Raw genomic sequence first — 18,497 nt, 5'->3', positions numbered from 1 at the left:
TGAAATGCTGATTAAAAAAAGGACATGAGATCTAATTTATGCAGAAAAACTGTGCTTGCATTGGTAACGCTTTTGTTTGTACAGGAGATATACTCATGTAGTTTTTTTTCTTCTCACTTTCACTTCCCACACAGTGCAGTCTTTGTTTCTGTAAGGCTGTGTGCATTATTGTATTTAAATAAATGGAGGATGAATGCAAGCAGAAAGCAGTTAAATATCAACCTACGCCAACACTGAAACGGTTTCATTTGTGGGGACAGATGTACAAAGCTATTGTGCCAAATAAGTAATATTCAGCTGACATGGTTTGCTTTTCTTTTTCCATCTGGCGAATGAAGACACTGATGAAGAGTCAGATGGTGCCATTCATTCTCTGCAGCATCTGCAAAGCTTTCTGAGATAAACATTTCACATGCACAGGCTAAATAAATCACAACTCGAATAAACACACGGCTGCAAATCTCCAAACCAGTCTGCTGCCATTGTATTTAGATGTGTTAAGATCATATACAACTCATTTCATTTTCAAACCGTAGTGTATCTTAAAATAGATCCAATTAAAATGTCCTTTAAATCTTCATCAAAGTCCTTTTGCATTACTTTTCCAAAAGTTGTCCAGCTGATTTCCCACACATTAAAAAAAAAAGTGAAGTTGGACCTCAAAAATGTCACCAAGTTAAAAGCAATAACTCAAAGTTCATCTTATAAATCCTCCTTAAAGTGCAATGTCGCAACAAAATGATTAGATAAGAATAAATACTCTGCACTACAATTGCACACACGCACAGAGATGAGGAGTTCCACTGGGTTTGTGCTGCATAAGATGATGATGATGAGGAGGAGTGTTCAGTTCTGGGCTGTTATAGGCAGCGAGGAGTGCAGATTAAGGCGCACCAAGTTTGGTAACACTGTTTCCTTTCTAAATGTTACGCCTGTGATTTCATGCTTCTGTCCCCCTCCAGCCAATATTCTTCTGTCTGCATCTCTGTGAGTCGGGACACGGTCCTCTGGAAGGCAAATTTTTCCTCTTCGCCGCTGAAGATGGACAGACTGCTGGCTTCTTCCTGTTAGACATTGGACATGTTACAGTTTACTGAGACAGGGGAAGCCCAGTCTGTATGGCAACACACACGACTTTGGGGCAAAAAAATCCATTAATCAAATGGTGGCAGTCTAATAAAACGATACAACCTCCTCACTCTCAGATCTTTCATCTTTACATGTTCACACAGATTATTCTATTTTTACACTCGTTCAGTGTTGTATTTATGGGTTTAATAGTTTCCAAATTAGATGTTCCAAAAGTTTAAAAATGGGATTTTCATAAAATTAAAATAAAATCTGTGGATCCACTAACTTGAATAGATAAATTTTAAGTTAATTTTTACCCAAATAGAAACACTGTTTCTATGGTAACATGCTTCATCTCTCTTCTGACACAGGAAAAAAAACAACCTGTAGTCTTAAATGCTTTTAATTCTTGACTAAGCTACTTAACTTTTACAAACCTAAAGTTAAGTTTGCAAATCTCATAAATCAGCATTTTATTCACAATAGAGCAAACCAACCACATCAAAGGTTTAAACAATGAAAACGTTCAGTGTGAAGAAAAAAAGAACTCATTTTGAATCTGATGCGACGGCACCATGTTTATCACTGTGTAGCAATCTCTCTTCTTTTAACAACAGTTTGCAAACATCTGGGAACCGAGGAGTCCAGCAGGCTTTTGGGAGAGATATGTTGTCTTATATGCGATTTGAGCCTTTGGTCCTTGTGGGCGAGCATTGTGTTGCTGAAATAGGCGAGACTTTCCTTAAAAAAGACAGTGTTTAGATGGGAGTACATGCCTTTGGACCCTGAAGATCATAAACATCCAACATTGATACAAAACTGTATCATCAACCCCCAAACGGTCATGGCACATGGCTGCCCCTCCCTCAGCCTGGTTTTTCCTTCCCACTGTCACCAAGGGGGTTCACTTGATTGTTGGGGTTTTCTATGTATTACTGTAGGGTCTTTACTCTATAATATAAAGCACTTTGAGGTGGCTGCTGTTGTGATTTGGTGCTATAAAAATAAAACTGAATTGAGCTGATTTTTAGCCTCTTCTCTTACACATGGACCTTCAATTTTACATTGAAGACCATTATTCTGAATTTTTCTACAATTTGTGGGTTTTTTTTTTGCAGATTTTATGTGAATCTCTGCCCATCTTTACTTTTGAGAAACTGCCTTTCTAACACGCACTGTTTATACTCAGTCATGTTACTGACGTGTTGCTAATAAACATAATTAGCTGCAAATGTTCCTTCCAGCGTTCTTTTTAGTATCGCTCACTTTTACAGCCTTTTGTCATCCCCGTGGCAACCTGTTTGAGACATGCTGCTGCCATAAAATTCAACATGAGGTAATAATTTTAAGGAAATAATAAAATGTGTCAGTTTAAACATTTTAAAGTTTTATGTTTTACTGTGAATACGATTTGGGTTTATGAGATTCGCAAATTCTGTTTTAAATGCCATTTCACACAAAAATGTACACATTAATTTCCATTATTTTATGTTACTGATACACTTCAAGGATGGACTTGTATTTTTTCTAATAAAAAAAGGATTTAGGAACAAACTGATATACTGGTTAAAATGATTCTTACAGTTTACAAAGTATGTGCTGACTTACTTTTAGCTGTGTGCTCTGGGTTTCATTTACTGTCAGCCGTAGGCCACAGAGGCCTTAATCATCTGTGTTTACCACCAAAATTACCCAAATCTGGTTTCTCTGTGGAAACAGAGTCACAGCTTACCCTTTTCAGCCCCAGGTCATCCATCAGGATGTGGCCCTCGTCGTGACTGTGATCCCCGTCTTGTACAAAAATATCCTCCAGCGGGTGATCTGCGAGGATCACCACACGCACCTGAAACGAGACAAATTTAGTGTTAAATTCTCGTGTTTGGTGTTTTAGCGCAGATTTAATGTGCATACAAACAAATGAAGGAATCGTACCTTGTGTTCATAGAAGGCATCCACAAGCGTAATGAGCCGCCTGGCTTGAGTTTTTTTGTTCACGGTCAGCAAAGGAATGTGTCGAATGAAGACTGTGTCAAACAGCCTGGATATCTCTAGGTAGTCACTCGCTCCTAAAGGCTGGAACATTTATATTCAAACATATGTATGAGGTGTCCACAAGCAAGACTTCCCGCACTGGTTTGAGTCATTTTTTCATTTCCATAAGTTTTTCACCAAACCACACTTTGCATAAAATGTTTACTAGAAACTTCCGACTCTGCTGCTTTGTATTAGTCATTTTCTTTCTCTTGAGCATAAGCAGACCCAAAAGCGAGTCAGTCGTTTAAACAGACCCCTTTCATTTCCCATCATTGTGAAGGAAACCAACTAGACTAAAATGCAGGGAGAGGTACCTAAAATAAAATACATCTGAATTTATTTGATGTGATGTTAAAGCAATAAAAAAATGGTGCAGTAAACATCTGATAACAAGTGTTCGAGGGCTTTGCAGCAGGACTTTGTCATCAGTATGCAGAAAACCAGTCATACTGCAACTCTGAAAACACACGCATCTGCACGTTTTTACTAGCAATGGGAAACCAGTAGCTCAAGATTGTGGCGAGTGGTTTGCAAATTTGAAGGAAAAAACAAAACAAAAAATACTGCACTCTTGTGGTTGAGGATACCATTGATTTCCCTTTTTAATAAGAGACTTCTGATACAAAGTCAAAACAAGCCCAATTTGTGCCATAAAATAAAGCAAACCACTTTTTCTCCCATATTAAACCTGACATACCACATAATCTAAAAATAAAAGACTGATATACAGTAATTATAACATATCATCCACCACACAGTGTGTCTGTAAAAGAGACTCACTCTATCACAAAGCTCCTCAAACGTACAGTCTGCGATGGTCCCGCACGCTTTGTTCAGACGGACTTTTCTGTTGTGGACGTTCAGAACTCTTGGTCGTGTTACTGCAGAAAACATTATGTTCAGCACTTTATATAATGAGCAGGTCATCAGTAAAATGCTGCAGTGACAGAGTGCCATTTTGAAAGCAGACTTACTGTCATTCTGTTTAAAAGCCAGCTCGTCAAACATTTTATCGAGGGTCGTTTCTGCATCAGGTTCACTGGAACTGCAACAGATGTAACAAGGAAACATTAAATAGGAAAAACAGTGCAAACCACACAAAACAAAATCATCCCCCTGTCTTGTTTTACAATTATTTCTTACAGGAAGTAGAGTTTTCCAGATGAGGGTCTATTCTGTTTGCGGTAGTCAATCCCAGAGTCCAGGCGAAGAGTATGGCAATATTTCTGCAGGAGGAAAACAAACAGTTTACAGATAAATACTGTGATGTCACACGTGATAGCCTCAGCAGCAAAAGATGACTTCACTTTATTTTTGTTTTTTTACCTGCAACACTGCAATAAAAGGCACAAAGTTGACTCTCTGCAGGCCGTTTTTATACAAGTCTGAGGAAACAGAAAGAAAAAAAGTCATCGTCACATTTGCTGTTATCTGGCATACATCTAAATGGCTTTCAAAGTGTTACAGAAGACCGATTACGCTTTCTTGTTTTCTGTAATTTGTACACTCAAATCACATTTAAGCTTGTAAATGTGGTCAAGATGACCTGATCATGTTCAAACCAAGCGTCAGAATGAAGAAGAGGGGGGACTTAAGCGACTATGAATGTGGTGTGGTTGTTGGTGGCAGACAGGCTAGTCTATTTAAGAAACTTCTGGTCTCCTGGGATATTCCCACACAATCATCTCTAGGGTTTACAGAGAATGGTCCAAAAAAAGAGAAAATATGGCATGAGCAAATTCAGTGGGTGAAAATGCCTCATTGGCTCAGAGCTGACTCAGGTCACAGGAAAGTGGCCAGATTGCTTTAATGTGACAGGAAACTCAAATAACCACTTGTTGCAACGAAGGTATGGAGAAGAGCATTTCTGAGTGTTTCTGACGCTATCACCTCTGAGGAATATTTCCAGCACCTTGTTAGATCTATACCACGAAGAATTAAAGCAGTTCTTTCCAACCTCGTACTACCAAGGTGTACCTAATAAAGTGCTTGGTGGGTGTATACTCTATACTGTTACAATTTAATTCGGATATTGAGGTCACTGGATGTAAAATTAACCCCTGTGGGTTAAAACACTCTCAGTTTCCAACAGTTTCTTTTTACTCTTGGCTCTCTGTGGTGTCAGTGTGAGCAGATACTCGTAACATCATCGATTCAGGCTCCTAACATTATGGATTTAGCCACAAAACAGCTCAGCCCACTTGCTGTCCAAACCTTCTGCTTGAAAGGGTCAGCCAGTAAGAAGAAAGCTGGCTTAAAAGGAGGGCGAAGTGAGGTAAAATGACTCGTTTTAAACAAATGATGAATGAGTAAGACAAATAACAGTTTGACATAGCATAACTGTTACAAATTTTAAATACAGTGGTCCCTCGTTTATCGCGGGAGTTACATTCTAAAATTAACCCGCAATAGGTGAAATCCACAAAGAAGCCAGCTTCATATTTTACAATTATTCTAGATGTTTTAAGGCTGTAAAACCCATCACTACACACTTTATACACTTTTCTCAGACAGGCATGAAGATTTTCACACTTTTCTCTCTTGTTTAAACACCCTCAAAGTTCAAACCTTCGTAGAAAAATAAGTCCAGGATTATAGAATGAAACCAAAGATCAAACCCTGTTTTCAGGTCCAGAACATGGGAATAGAGCAGCTGCGAGAGAATTCAACATTAATGAATCAGTGGTACGGAAGTGGAGGAAGCAAGAAGGATGAGTTGAGTGAAGTTTGACTTATCTGACTGTTTGGTTTCGCCTAATGTGCCTTATATTCCAAAAAATACGGTAACTTCTACCTTCCTTAACCATGTCCAGAAGTCCTACTTTTTATGTGATGGATAGCATCTTCCTCTGCCTTTTGGGTGCTACCGCAGGTGCCTTTGACGGTGCAAAACGTTTTATCGACATTGTTGTGTTTGTTGGGGAGAAAACTTACATACAGTACAGCACTTCAGAGTCACACTGCTAGCGATCGAAGATTTATGTAAATTTGACAAGCTGAACGCATTCTGTACTGGACAGGAGACAGGGAACGAGATTGATCGACAATAATAATAATAATAATAATAACTTTATTATTTATAAAGCGCTTTCAAACAAAGTGCTGTGCAATTAAAGAGATAAATAAAATAAAAGCGATACATAGCAATACAGGTAAAAGACACAATACAAGTTAAAAACAGTAAAAATTTAAAAACTAAAAGCCATAGAATGAAGACATGTAGGATAGGGTGAACAAATGTGTCTTCAACTTAGTTTTAAAAACCTCCACAGAGCATGCCTACCTAATATCTTGAGGGAGGTTGTTCCACAGAAACGGGGCACGAAAAGAAAAAGCACGCTCTCCAATTGTCCGTTTTCTGGCTCTAGGAACTTTTAGAAGGCCAGAGTCCTGAGATTGTAGAGCACGGGATGGAACATAAAGGTGTAAAAGGTCGGAGAGGTATGAAGGTGCCAGTCCGTTTAAAGCCTTGTAGGTGAGCAGCAGGACCTTAAAATCTGCTCGAACCTGACAAGGTAGCCAAAGCAGAGTCTAAGAACAGTAGTAATGTGCTCAAATTTCCCAGTTCTTGTTAAAATTCGAGCAGCTGCATTTTGCAATGATCTACAGCCAATCAGGACGCAGAACACAATGTGCTGTAACAACAACAAAAATAAAAAGCATGCAAAATTGCACAAACAAAAAAAATCAGTGAAATAGCGAGGCCGCGAAAGGTGAACCGCGTTATAGCGAGGGACCACTGTAACACAATATTTATTGCAGTTGTTTTTGTCAAATGATGTATGCACATGTTTACTTTAATACGATGAATAATTTCCTGAATGTGATTATAGCTTATACATTTCTGATTACAATCCCATAGGATTGTGCTTTAAAGGCATTACTTGTTTTTTTATGTAAACCAAAGGAGTTTTAAGCCGTGTTAAGAACACAATTATAATCATATTACACTAGACATTACTTACCTACAGGCGGACGATTAGAAGTAGCCACAACAACAACACCGTTTAGAAACAGATTCTCAAAAAGCTGCTTGAGAATCATGGCGTCTGCAATATCAGTGACCTGAAATGTGGGTAAAGCACAACAACATGATTGTTACATGAGGTTACATGTTATAGAGACTAAATATTTTTTTACAAGATGATTTAAAAGTACCTGAAACTCATCGAAGCACAATAGACAAGCCTCTTCACTGATTTCCTCTGCAACCGGAGCAATGGGATCATAAGACTTGGCCATTTTTCCTGCTTTCCTTTTTGGCATACTCTGTTTCAGCCGATGAATCCCTGTAGATTGAAAAGATAAATGCAGTTACTGTTAATCGTAAGTCTGTAAGAATAGACAAATATAAGTGAACCCAATAAGATCCCAGAAAAACCAAGTGGAAAATGCAAACTACCACAGTCTTACAATATTATAATATTAAATATTTTATGTATAATAAGCATGCAATAGATGGGGTAACATATATTGTTTTGCACAAGACTCTTTCGCTTCTATATGGCTGTCTGCACAGGACATTGGACAAAGTTGCCATTATTAAATAATTGTTTCTGCACAACTTTCTCTCACATCATTGTGCAGGAATTTTGCGCCCTCCTCTTTACAACATATGTTTCGTTCATTGAGGTTTGTGGGGTTTTTTGTTCATTCGCAACCTTCTTAATGTCCCACCACAATATTTCAGTTAGCGTGAGATCTGGATCATTACAACACTGATTCTTGTCTTCTTCAGCTGTTCTGTTGTAGATTTCCTGGTGTTCTTGGGATCGCTTGTTCTTGGTCCAGTTTGGACCAAGCTTTAGCTGTTGGACAGATGGCCTCACATTTGACTCTAAAAGACTTTGTTATAAAGATGAATTCACGGTCAGCTCAATCAGCACAGTGCCCAGGTCCTGTGGCTGCAAAGCAAGCCCAAATAATCACCCCTCCACTGCTGTGTTTACAGTTGTTATGAGGTGTTTGTGCTCATATGCTGAGTTTAATTTGCTACTTACCCTCTTAATTGCTATGGAAGCAGTAAGGCTGTACTTAGAGTCCTCTTAAATCTTTCGTTTCACATGACTGTATGTGAAGTACTGCTTAAACTGGAGGAAATACTACAGTATTTCAAAGGTAAATGTTTTGAATCTCCACAAATCAAATCACAGAGAAATAAATTTAAAAAACAAAACTGTGTCTCATGCTAGAGCTTTTACCATTAGTGACAAGTGGATTTTAGTAAATACACAAAAATCCTTACACAGCTAGGTTTAAGTGGCAGGAGTGGCACAATATATCCAAATGGATTATGTACTGATGTAGAAAAAATATATATATTTGCAATCTTCTTTTACGGCACAGATACAAGAGACTTGATTTATCTGGAACAAAACTCAGTTTCACTCCAGTATTTCTTTTTGCCAATAAAACAAAGACACCTTATCTTCCCCCACATGTTCACTAGAAGCAGAGAAAGTCCAAAGTTGCATTGATAAACACAGCTCACCCCCCCTTTTTCTCTTAAATGCAGCTTAACTAACAACTGTACTCACTTTTATGCACGTCTAACATAAAACCATGGAAATGAACCCTCTTTTTGTTCTCAGTCTCCACATATGAATAAAACATGTCCATGACCATCGTTTTCCCCGTGCCTGAAACAAACGAAAAAAAAAAAAAAAAGATCTTCTGAGTTAGGAACAAATCTTAATTTCATTACATTGAGATATGCAATTCTGTGAGTTCCATGGCTTACCAACATCACCGTAGATGTAGTAACCTTTGGGAGGCTTTGGTTTTGTGAAAAACTAAAAGATGCAGAGACAAGTAAAAATCAGCAAAAATCATCATTAGAAACTAATATAGACAAATAGATGGCAAATTATTTAGGAATCTTTCACCAATTCCTTTTTTTAAAGTGTGACCTGGACAAAGCATGCCCAACACACAGGCTTTTTTTGAAGGAATCACACTCGGTAAGAGCGCAAGTTATGTCAACAAAGCCTACAGCTGATGAGACTGAGTAAGAAGATAAGAGAAACACTGTAGAGTCAAATTTTAAAAAGGCATGCTGCTGAAATTATCAGCAAAGAAGATAAAGCATGAAAGAGAGCCGCTCTTACGTTCCTCAGACACAGTGGTAACCTGAAAAATGTGAAAAACAGAGCACAGGCAGGGTGGAGTGTGTTGACAGGGTGGACAAGCTGGACTAGAAAGAGTACATCAGAGGGGCAGCTCAGGTTGAGCAGGTTGGAGACAAAGTTAGAGAGGAGAGGCTGAGATATTTTGGACACTTGCAGAGGACGGACAGTGGATATATGGGATGAAAGATGTTGAATATGGAGTTTTAAGGCAGGGGGAAAAGAGGATGACCACAGAAAAGATTCATGGATGCAGAGGGTTGGTGTGGCAGAAGAAGATGCTAGGAGCGGGGTGAGATTTAGGCAGATGATCTGCTCTGGCAACCTCTAACTGGAGGAGCAACAGAAGAAGATGAAGACAAAGTAGTAAACTGAAAAACCACGTTTTACAAGTCATCATTAACACTGGACTTTCTGTGTTAATGTTTTTGAACGTGAAACAGTCACGTGTAGGGCAGCACAGTGGTGTAACTGTTAGTACTGTTGTACCCTGGGGCCTTTTCAGTTTAATGCATGGTTATTTATATTGCACCAAATCAAAACAGCAGTCACCTCAAGGCACATATAATTGTAAGACACAGTTTTCATGTGCTCAAACGGCTTCTTTCCGGGTACACCAGTGTCAAGTGGGACTGGCTCCAGTGCCTGAATTGAATAAGCAGAAAATGGATGGATGGATGGATAGATGGACAGGAAAATAGGGAAAATATATGAAATGTATGGTAGGTAACATGGCCAAAGGGACCCCTGTATATATAATCCATCCATCCTCTTTCACTTATCCAATTCAGGGTTGTGGCCTACCCCAGCTGCCATAGTTGAGCACAGGGCTAACACATGTGAGCTACCACTCACATGCACACCTATGAACAATTTAGAATTACTGGTTAACCTAACCCCGCTAGGAAGCCGAAGTACCCAGAGAAAAGATACACAGACATGGGGAGAACATGCAAACCCCACACAGAAACGCTCTGGCAAGATGGTGGATTCAAAGCCAGGACCTTCTTGCTGTGAGGCAACAGTGCTAACCCTCCCTCCACTACAGCCACCCACCTGAGTACCTTAGGTCTGAATACCTAAGTATCCTTATGCAAGATGCCCCATTCATTGGAGTGTGACTGCTACACAATAACAGCATTTTATTACTCCAAAACCTTTGTGATACTCTGTGATGCAAAAACACTTCATAATTTGGATAATAACCAAGTTAAAGGCTGAGTAAAGTTGGACAAATGTAAAGATTAATCTCTAATATTGCCAACATTGTAAACCACGTTGCTCTGCACTAATATTCACTTAATATTATTATATTAATAATAATAACATAAGTTGGGGCATGCTTCTACCTACCCTGGAGAAGACAGATGTCGGGGTGTTGCTGTATCCTCTCAGAGTTTTGTGCAGCTCGTCCAGTTTCTGCATCACCGCTTTCTGGTGCTCATCCTCCCGCAGCGTCCCATCTCTGATCAGCCCGGTGTAGTGATCCAGGGGGCCGCTGAAGCCGGCGGCGCTAACACCGCTCTCCTCCTCCGCCTGCCGGACTTTCACAGAGTAGCCTTAAAAACCGTAACAACACGCACGTTACCGATAAGTTAGCTCTCCGCAAAGCTTTTAGACCACTACGACAACGATTTTTGGGTGATTCGGACAGTAACGATAACGTTGCTCTGGTGGGCGAATAGGAAGAATTAGCGGGTAACGACTCTGACAGCTCAAAGGGCAGGAAAAACCGACAAGCATAACAAGGTAAGTTTGTACAAAACCTCAAAAATATGCATTATGCCAGGTTAACGTGGAAAAGCGTACAATAACTAATTATGTTAAGTAAAAGAAGGACAAGGTTATGATTAGAGCCGCGGACGGTTACTTTAAACAGTCTAAACTGGCTGAAAACAAACCTCACCTCTTCTGTGGAACTCGCTGAGAGATTTCAGCAGCTTTCCGGAGGAATGTTGCTCTTTAAAAAGAAGCCTTAAGCCCAAAGAAGCTGAGGGTGACATCTTCATAGACAGCGGTACGCGCGCCGCCATCTTGGATCCAAATTCTGTCAATCAAACTTTATTAGCAATGACATTTTCAGTCGCTTTTCGGCCAACAGGAGGCGACAATTCACCATGCCAGATTATTTAACAGCACCTTTCATTATATACTGTCCGTATAAAAATAAATACGAAAAACGTAACTAAAATAATATTGCATTTTAATTATGCGTAGTAAATGTGCTATTGCATCCTAAAAATACATTTTCAAAGGCTATATTATTATTGCGTGTTGCCACTTCATAATGTTATACACTTAATACATCTCTGGGGTTTCGGCTAGTAGTCAGGCAAAAGAAGACCTCTAAAAGCATCACTTTCAGCTCTGGGAAATTGTGTGTTGTTCGGGATAATTACTTAATTTAAAAATGTATTGCTAGATAATTTCTTGAATAATTAAAAAAAACTAATTTGCCTAAATCTCACGGCTGCACGCACACCTGATTTGTCCTCTGTGACTGTAATATCAAGTGCAGCAGTATCATTGACTTCACTGTATGACTGTAGGGGGTAAATTAATGCCAGATATAGTCTTTCTTCGCCCACCCGAAGTAAAAAAAAAGAAGAAGCGTTTATTCAAATTAATGAGAAATACATTTGAAACACAAAATGATAAAACATGCGATCTTCACAGCAAAAATCCACATGGAATTCTGTAAAATCTTCATATTTTCACAATAAAATTTTAATGTTAACATGATTATTTTGGACAGCAGCTATTTATTTTATTCGCTGTAACATATCACAAAAAATGGGTCCGATTTTCTGCAGCTCCAGCAGCTCCCTGGTGTTGTTTTTACAAACAGAAAGCCCAAATATATTCAGCGTGCTCTCATGCATAACAAAGAAAAGCCCTGATTCCTCTCATCTGGAAAGCTCGAAGCAGGAATTTTTAAAACATTTTTTTATAATCTGGGTCATTTTTACTTAAGAACATGACTAAGATGATCATTTTGATAGACGTTATAGGTTGATGAATTTATCAACAATTCACCAAAGATCTAAATATAATTTAAGTATAAAACATTTAAAAGCTCACAATAACGCTGAAACAAAAAAAATAAAATAAATAAAGAATCGTGTTAAAAATAAATAAACAAATAACAGATATTTAATTTTTATATCAACGGACAGATGCAAATCTGTCTTGGGTCTAATTGTGCCTCCGAAGCACTGAGCCTGGGTTGCAGACAAAACATGGCAGACAACTGTCAGGGCTTACGGGCTTGTTGCCATGACAACAGAGGAGCACTTCTCCCTCTCTCTCCGTCTCTCTGTCTCTTTAATGCACACACACACTGTCACTCGCTCTCTGTCTGTCTCTGTTGTACACACACACACACACACAAACACACACACACACACACACACACACAAGCACACAGACATATATACAGTATTACAGTGGAATCCGCCTTGCTCTGAGATCTGTGCTCTGCTACTGGTAGCAGAAGAAAATATAGGAACCACAGCACGGAGCGTAGGGATACTCCACATCTTCACATCTGCTTTGGATGGTGAGTGCCTGCTGACCGGTTATTGTTTGTTTACATGCTGCATCCTTTCACAAATCTCTTCAAAATACATTTTGAGGCATTGCAAATGGCTTCTTTCCGGTTAGTTATGCTGCTGCTTGGGGGGGGGTATTTCTTTTATTTAGTAGCTGCTTCTTGTTTCCTTTCTCTTATTTTAAGAATAGGCTGGAAGCTGTCATGATAATGGTAATTCATAGCTGGGTAGCCATGGTGAAGTCAATTTCCCCCCCTCCCTCTGCCACTGCTGAATGCATTAGTCTAATGAGATGTCTGCAGCCTGTGTGCCCAGGAGTAGCAGCACAGCAGCAGCAGCAGCAGCAGAAGCGGTGTGTTAACCAAAGGGAGACTAAGGGGGGCAAAAAAGCAAGATGGCTTTTCCTGCACTGCATGGTATTTAACTTTGTAGTTGCCTTTAGGCTCCTGGGATTTAAAACAAAAGGTTGTGGGCTTTCACAATAGAAGATAGCAGGTAATAGTCACCCCTCCCTCTCTCAGGTTTATTAGTGTGTTACGAGTGCAGGATGGAGGTGCTGTTTCCACCACGGCACATGCATGGCTGCCTTTGTGTGTTGTTTGATTATTATGGTGCTCAGCTAAATGCTGTTTCTCTCAGCACATTGCTCGGCTGAGTTTTCTGCAGGCTACTAGTGTTTGGATGTTACTGTTTGTACACCTTTGCCAATTGCGTCTGCTTCCTCTGAATTCATGCTAATGCTGCACTCTAGTATGCAGCGGCTACAGAGGAGTATTGATGTGCAACTAAAGTGCATGTTTTCAATGCGTTTCCCTTGCCCTTGTTGAGCTCACTCATTGTTTCCTTTGTGTCCAGCTACAAATGAGCGTACCTGCAGTGACGGCACAGAAATCAGACGGCAACAACGGTGAGATGCAATCAGCTGCAGTGGCTCCCTCCTTCATCCCCAGCCAGGCGGGGAAGATACCGGGCAGGAAGAGAGGGAGACCTCCGCTCCGCAATGTCGCCAAGATGGATTTTCCTAATCGCTACCCTGAATCGCTCCCTCCACTCAAAGTGCCCAAGAAGAGGGGGAGAAAGCCGGGCTTCAAGGTCAGCCAGATGGGAAAGGAGAAGGGGGGCTGGTGGATGAGTTGTAGTGTGTGTGGGTGCAATGTGTTTAAAAATACATGTGTACACAGACAGGGAGACTCCATGCCCTTCAGATTTTGTGGGATCCCAGCATAAACAGAGTTGGAGTTAACATCTGTGAGGCTTTGTTCTGTTGTGTTACGGAATTATTTTTTAGCCTAAAGAGGACATTATTATCAGCACATTTGTTTTCTTTTCATACAGGCCAAAGCTTGAAAACTACAGTGTTAAACAATCCTAACCCTCCCTGCATGATTTAGTGTGCATAAATAAATGATATTTCCAAAACAGACATAGCAATACAAAACCCCCTTCTTCCTCTCCAGCTCAAACCCAGGATGGTGATGACACCACTGGCTATTTCTCCACCCAGCAGCACCCCAGAGCCCGATATGAGCTCCATTCCTCAGGATGCTGCCACCATCCCCCACTCTGCCACGCCCCAGGTGCTCACAGGTAAAATACAATATGCTGTTAATCCCACTTAAGAAGCTTTAAAGTGCTTCTCTGTTAGCTTAAAGACAAAAAAGCATATGATCTCTTTTTTTTCCCTCATATTTTCTGCTATTTCTCCTTTCCTTCGTTTTCTTCATTTGTGTTTTCCAGTCTGTATCTACATCAACAAGCAGGCGAACACTGGGCCCAACCTGGACAGGAAGAAGATCCAACAGCTTCCCGATCACTTTGGGCCCGACAGACCCTCTGTGGTGCTTCAGCAGGCCGTTCAGGGCTGCATCGACAGTGCTTTCCAGCAGAAAACGGTGTTCACTCTCCTCACGCAAGGCTACGGAGGAGAAAAAATATCAGGTGTTGTACAAAGACCCCCTTCAGGTGTTGTTATCTGTTTGTTTAATAGCTTCTTTAGCACACTCCCTAAGGTGTTACTGAGAGAGAAAAAAAATATTAAAGGTTTCATTGTCTGACTTATAAGAAACTTTTGTCTAAGCTGCATTTCAAGTGGTCTTCTGTTTTGCTCTTCCAGCCACATTTGATGGGAAGCAGCATCTTCTGAGCCTCCCCGTGGTGAACAGCATCGACTATGTGCTTCGTTTTCTGAAGAAGCTCTGTCGCAGCTTGCACTGTGAAAACCTTTTCAGTGATCAGCCCATTACACAGCACAGTGGTGGCTCCTACCAGTCAGATGGTACTTCCAAATTAAGTTCTTGAACTAATATAAACAAATACTTTGAATCTGTGGGGGATTTTTATCACTAACAGAAGTCTCCATCATTTCTTTAGCTGAAACATCAATGGCTGATGACTACCATTTAGACCAGTCAGATGGCAAACGCTACTCCGTTGACCCTGGCGATTCCGCTTTCAGCTCCATAAGTTCGTCCTACTCACCAAAGTCCACCTACGGGTTTCGCTCTTCACAGCAGTTCTCTAATGGCTCAGCCTCCATGTGCAGGCAGTCATCCACCAGCCCAAACGCGTTCCCGGAGAGCAACAGGACAGGTATGACACCATCAAGAGATAAATCAAGCATTGATGCGGCCTTTATTTTTCTGAGGTACAAAAGTAACTCTCCATCTTTCATTTGTTCTTTCTTGAGGTTATAATGTGTCTTCAGAATCGCAGGAGTCCAAGGCTCCACCCAATAAAGACCCATCCACCTGGTCTGTGGAAGATGTTGTATGGTTCATCAGGGATGCAGATCCCCAGGCTCTAGGTCCTCACGCAGATGTCTTTAGGAAACATGTAAGTGTTATGCTGCTGATTTACCTGGCTAGACTAAACCTCAGGTCCTCACTGAGTTTCACACCATCTTCCTCTGCCTTTCACAGGAGATAGATGGAAATGCTTTGTTACTCTTAAAGAGCGACATGATCATGAAGTACCTCGGACTCAAGCTGGGGCCGGCCTTGAAGCTTTGCTACCACATCGACAAGCTTAAGCAGACTAAGTTCTGAAAACTGACTACAGTTTATTAACCTCTTAAATCCAGCAGGATATTTGAGGAAGGTCACATCTGGGGAAGGCAGGTCTGTCAGCCAATGGGAAGAAAGTAGAGTCATGAGGTGTGCCACTTCATTTAGAGTTCCCGGAAGTAAGGTGCATCTGTTCCTTATCTGCCCCAAAAGTATAAAAGCAAATCAGTCATATGAACTACTGAATAACTGTATTGTTTCAGTCTTTCATTTATCTCTATCATAAAGGTATTTGTTGGTAACTTTAGCACTTTAACATTAGCAAGGTCACACCACAAGACCGTATCCATCTAAATTCTGTAAATGTTAGGTTGATTAACTAGTATCACAGATTAGTTTGGTTCTTACATCGTAAAAATCTGCACATATTGTTTTTTTCTTTAAAGTTTCTATATCAAACATGATAATGAGCATCATTTAATAAACATATTATTCATTTGGAGTTATTTTTATGGTCACCATATTCAGGTCAACTTAACTTTTAACTCCAGTTTTGGTCTCCACCACCTCCTAAAATGCTAGATGCTCCTTTTTGTTCACTGTTGGGCTCCTAATTCTGACTGTCAGCCCTTTAGTGCTGAGCAGATGAAGGATAAATGGGTTGTTGAGAGACTCTTCACTCAAATCTGTAGTGGCAAAAAATGATGCTATAAAAAGAAGAAGCTACTTTCAGCTACTCCCTTATTCACAAAGTTTCTCCACGTGTTTGTTTTTTTTACACCAGATTCCCTTCCTGACATCCTAAGGCACCTAAGGGATTTGTGTCTCCTTCCAGGATTAAACTGGGGATCTTTAAGTTGTTAGGTGACTGCGTAAACCACTGCACTATGCTATGAGATTGACCCAAAATAGCCAGACAACAAAACAATAAGCAAACACTGTGTAAAGGTAAATAAAGCCAAGAGGAGCTGACGATTCAGTCGCTGCATCCATTGTGCACTACAGCCAACCACCTCATACTGATTATAAAATACTCGGGGGCAGAGAGACTCGAACATTTTGACTTTGAACTGGTGCACCTCAGACCTGGACAGCTTACTCCCTTGCCATTGGCTTACAGAGCAGAAATGAGTGTTTTGCTAAGTTTCCCAGAGCTACGATTCATCCCTTCCTCTTGTCTTATGTCTGGCATAAAGTTTGATCTAAACCCATCATATTGTGGAATACATCCTTCATACACATTATATAACATATTTGTAATCATTAAAATCTCTTTTGTCTCACAAACCTTCATTGGCAGAACATCTGTCTGCTGCAGATTATATATACAGTATATCCGTCATCAGACAAGCAATGTATAACAGAAAACACTTTATACCTTAAGAAAGTCTCATTTTGTCAAATGTCACTATCAGATCTCGTTTTCTTGTTTACCAAGGTGAAAAAACATATCTACGAGTGTATTTAAAAAAACGGTGCATTAAAGACTACGTCGCTTTTTGATTGAGAGATTTAGAAAATCATTTTTGATACTATTTTTTCACATTACTGTATGACAAAAAAGTAATGTTCCCATTGAATTTGCCTTTCTTTTTTTAATTATAATTTTCATATTAAAAACAGTACAGCTTAACAAAAACAGAACAATAGCCTACACAGAAGGACAGCAGCTCTCTTGTACATACACATATAAAGAAAAGCGAGAGCTTTGTGAACGTGATATATTAATGTTTTAATATGCAAGATTGTTACACGCCGCCTATCTCCATAGCCTCTTTATGTACAGTCATAAGAACATTTTTTTTTATTATATGTTTCTATGTTTTTATTGAGCATCAGTGTTAATACACAAGTTGTCAGAACACACAAAACACTTAAATGTTATACTGAGAAAACCCAAAAGGCCATGTAAATGGGTATATAAGATGATATTGCTTTTGTATACCACTTTTGGTGTACAGTATGCATCCTTTTTTAATCAATTAACCTTTGTAAGTGAATGCTGCTGTAAAGATATTCCATGTAAGCCATGCCTAGTGAGATCAAACTAAGCTGTTTTATTTTGAAAGTCACTATGAATAAGACTTTTAGAGAAAGCTGAGTGGATCAGTGCTCTATACCGGTGCTAAAAGTTATCAACGTATTCAACTGTTTGCTTTTGTGTTTGTGAGATGTAAAGGAAAACATATGTGTATGCTGTATTGTATGTGAGCATTAAATTAAGAAGTCAAATAACCGGAGGTGATGTTAGAGTTATTGTAACACAATATTCGAAGGGCCTGGTTGCCTTTGACTTGTAGAACACCAGTTAGCACTATTTTTTTTTTTTTTTTACAGCACCCAATCATCCTGAATAGGTGGCGTTTTAAATCTGGGTCCACACATCTGAGAATTATTTTGGCTGGAAGCCTCGTCTGCTCTTCGACACACATGATTTAACAAAGGTGACCTATATCTGTGCCTCTCAAACCGGTGTGCAGGGAGCTTCCAGGTTTCTCTGCAGGGCTCTCAAGGGGTCTCCGTGAATCATAAATAGGTTTACCAACTGCAGAATAGAATATTTTAAAAATATATCAGTATATAGTATATCATGTAATTCTAGTCAAATTTATACCTTATAGTTCAAAGGATTTGTCAGGTCTTTGAGACTTATATCACGGCTAATTTGGAATGAAATGACTTTTACTGTAAGTAAAAGAAAATGATTTTATGGA

At 39.7% G+C, this 18,497-nt stretch overlaps 2 protein-coding genes across 4 annotated transcripts; one reads left to right on the top strand and one right to left on the bottom strand.

Annotated features, from left to right (window-relative positions):
• Positions 1 to 462: 462 nt before the first annotated feature.
• Positions 463 to 11,404, bottom strand: afg1la (AFG1 like ATPase a). Its single transcript, XM_084915642.1, has 13 exons — positions 11,137 to 11,404; positions 10,584 to 10,789; positions 8,846 to 8,897; positions 8,643 to 8,744; positions 7,264 to 7,394; positions 7,071 to 7,170; positions 4,432 to 4,490; positions 4,249 to 4,331; positions 4,080 to 4,150; positions 3,886 to 3,986; positions 3,004 to 3,144; positions 2,804 to 2,914; positions 463 to 1,064 (listed from the first exon to the last, which is right to left on the bottom strand). The coding sequence occupies exons 1-13, from the start codon at positions 11,261 to 11,263 to the stop codon at positions 927 to 929; spliced, it is 1,422 nt and encodes a 473-aa protein (XP_084771768.1). The 5' UTR covers positions 11,264 to 11,404; the 3' UTR covers positions 463 to 926.
• LOC146365752 (sex comb on midleg-like protein 4) lies at positions 10,785 to 18,018 on the top strand. 3 transcript variants are annotated; one of them, XM_084915645.1, is made up of 8 exons: positions 10,785 to 10,979; positions 13,637 to 13,873; positions 14,239 to 14,368; positions 14,519 to 14,719; positions 14,895 to 15,056; positions 15,152 to 15,370; positions 15,468 to 15,613; positions 15,700 to 18,018. In XM_084915645.1, exons 2-8 carry the CDS (start codon positions 13,643 to 13,645, stop codon positions 15,823 to 15,825), a joined length of 1,215 nt encoding a protein of 404 aa, XP_084771771.1. In that variant the 5' UTR covers positions 10,785 to 10,979; positions 13,637 to 13,642; the 3' UTR covers positions 15,826 to 18,018. The 3 variants fall into 3 exon arrangements, with proteins under 3 accessions (XP_084771771.1, XP_084771769.1, XP_084771770.1); XM_084915643.1 differs by lacking the exon at positions 10,785 to 10,979 and adding an exon at positions 12,476 to 12,789; XM_084915644.1 differs by lacking the exon at positions 10,785 to 10,979 and adding an exon at positions 13,057 to 13,276.
• Positions 18,019 to 18,497: the final 479 nt, after the last annotated feature.

This window comes from Perissodus microlepis, chromosome 19, assembly GCF_051167445.1.
Source record: "Perissodus microlepis isolate ML-2025 ecotype Zambia chromosome 19, ASM5116744v1, whole genome shotgun sequence".
Taxonomy (NCBI): Eukaryota; Metazoa; Chordata; class Actinopteri; order Cichliformes; family Cichlidae; genus Perissodus; species Perissodus microlepis.
This window is presented reverse-complemented; position numbering and strand designations above follow the sequence as displayed.

What these genes read in the sequence shown, in the direction of transcription:
- afg1la (XM_084915642.1), bottom strand. Translation starts at nt 11,263, where the DNA reads ATGGCGGCGCGCGTACCGCTGTCTATGAAGATGTCACCCTCAGCTTCT. An exon ending in TGTGCTTCGATGAGTTTCAG is followed by an intron (nt 7,171 to 7,263) that starts GTACTTTTAAAT and finishes CCCACATTTCAG; the next exon opens with GTCACTGATATTGCAGACGC. An exon ending in ATGACCTGGGGCTGAAAAGG is followed by an intron (nt 1,065 to 2,803) that starts GTAAGCTGTGAC and finishes AATGTCTAACAG; the next exon opens with GAAGAAGCCAGCAGTCTGTC.
- LOC146365752 (XM_084915643.1), top strand. An exon ending in GGAGAAAGCCGGGCTTCAAG is followed by an intron (nt 13,874 to 14,238) that starts GTCAGCCAGATG and finishes CTTCCTCTCCAG; the next exon opens with CTCAAACCCAGGATGGTGAT. An exon ending in CGGAGGAGAAAAAATATCAG is followed by an intron (nt 14,720 to 14,894) that starts GTGTTGTACAAA and finishes TTGCTCTTCCAG; the next exon opens with CCACATTTGATGGGAAGCAG.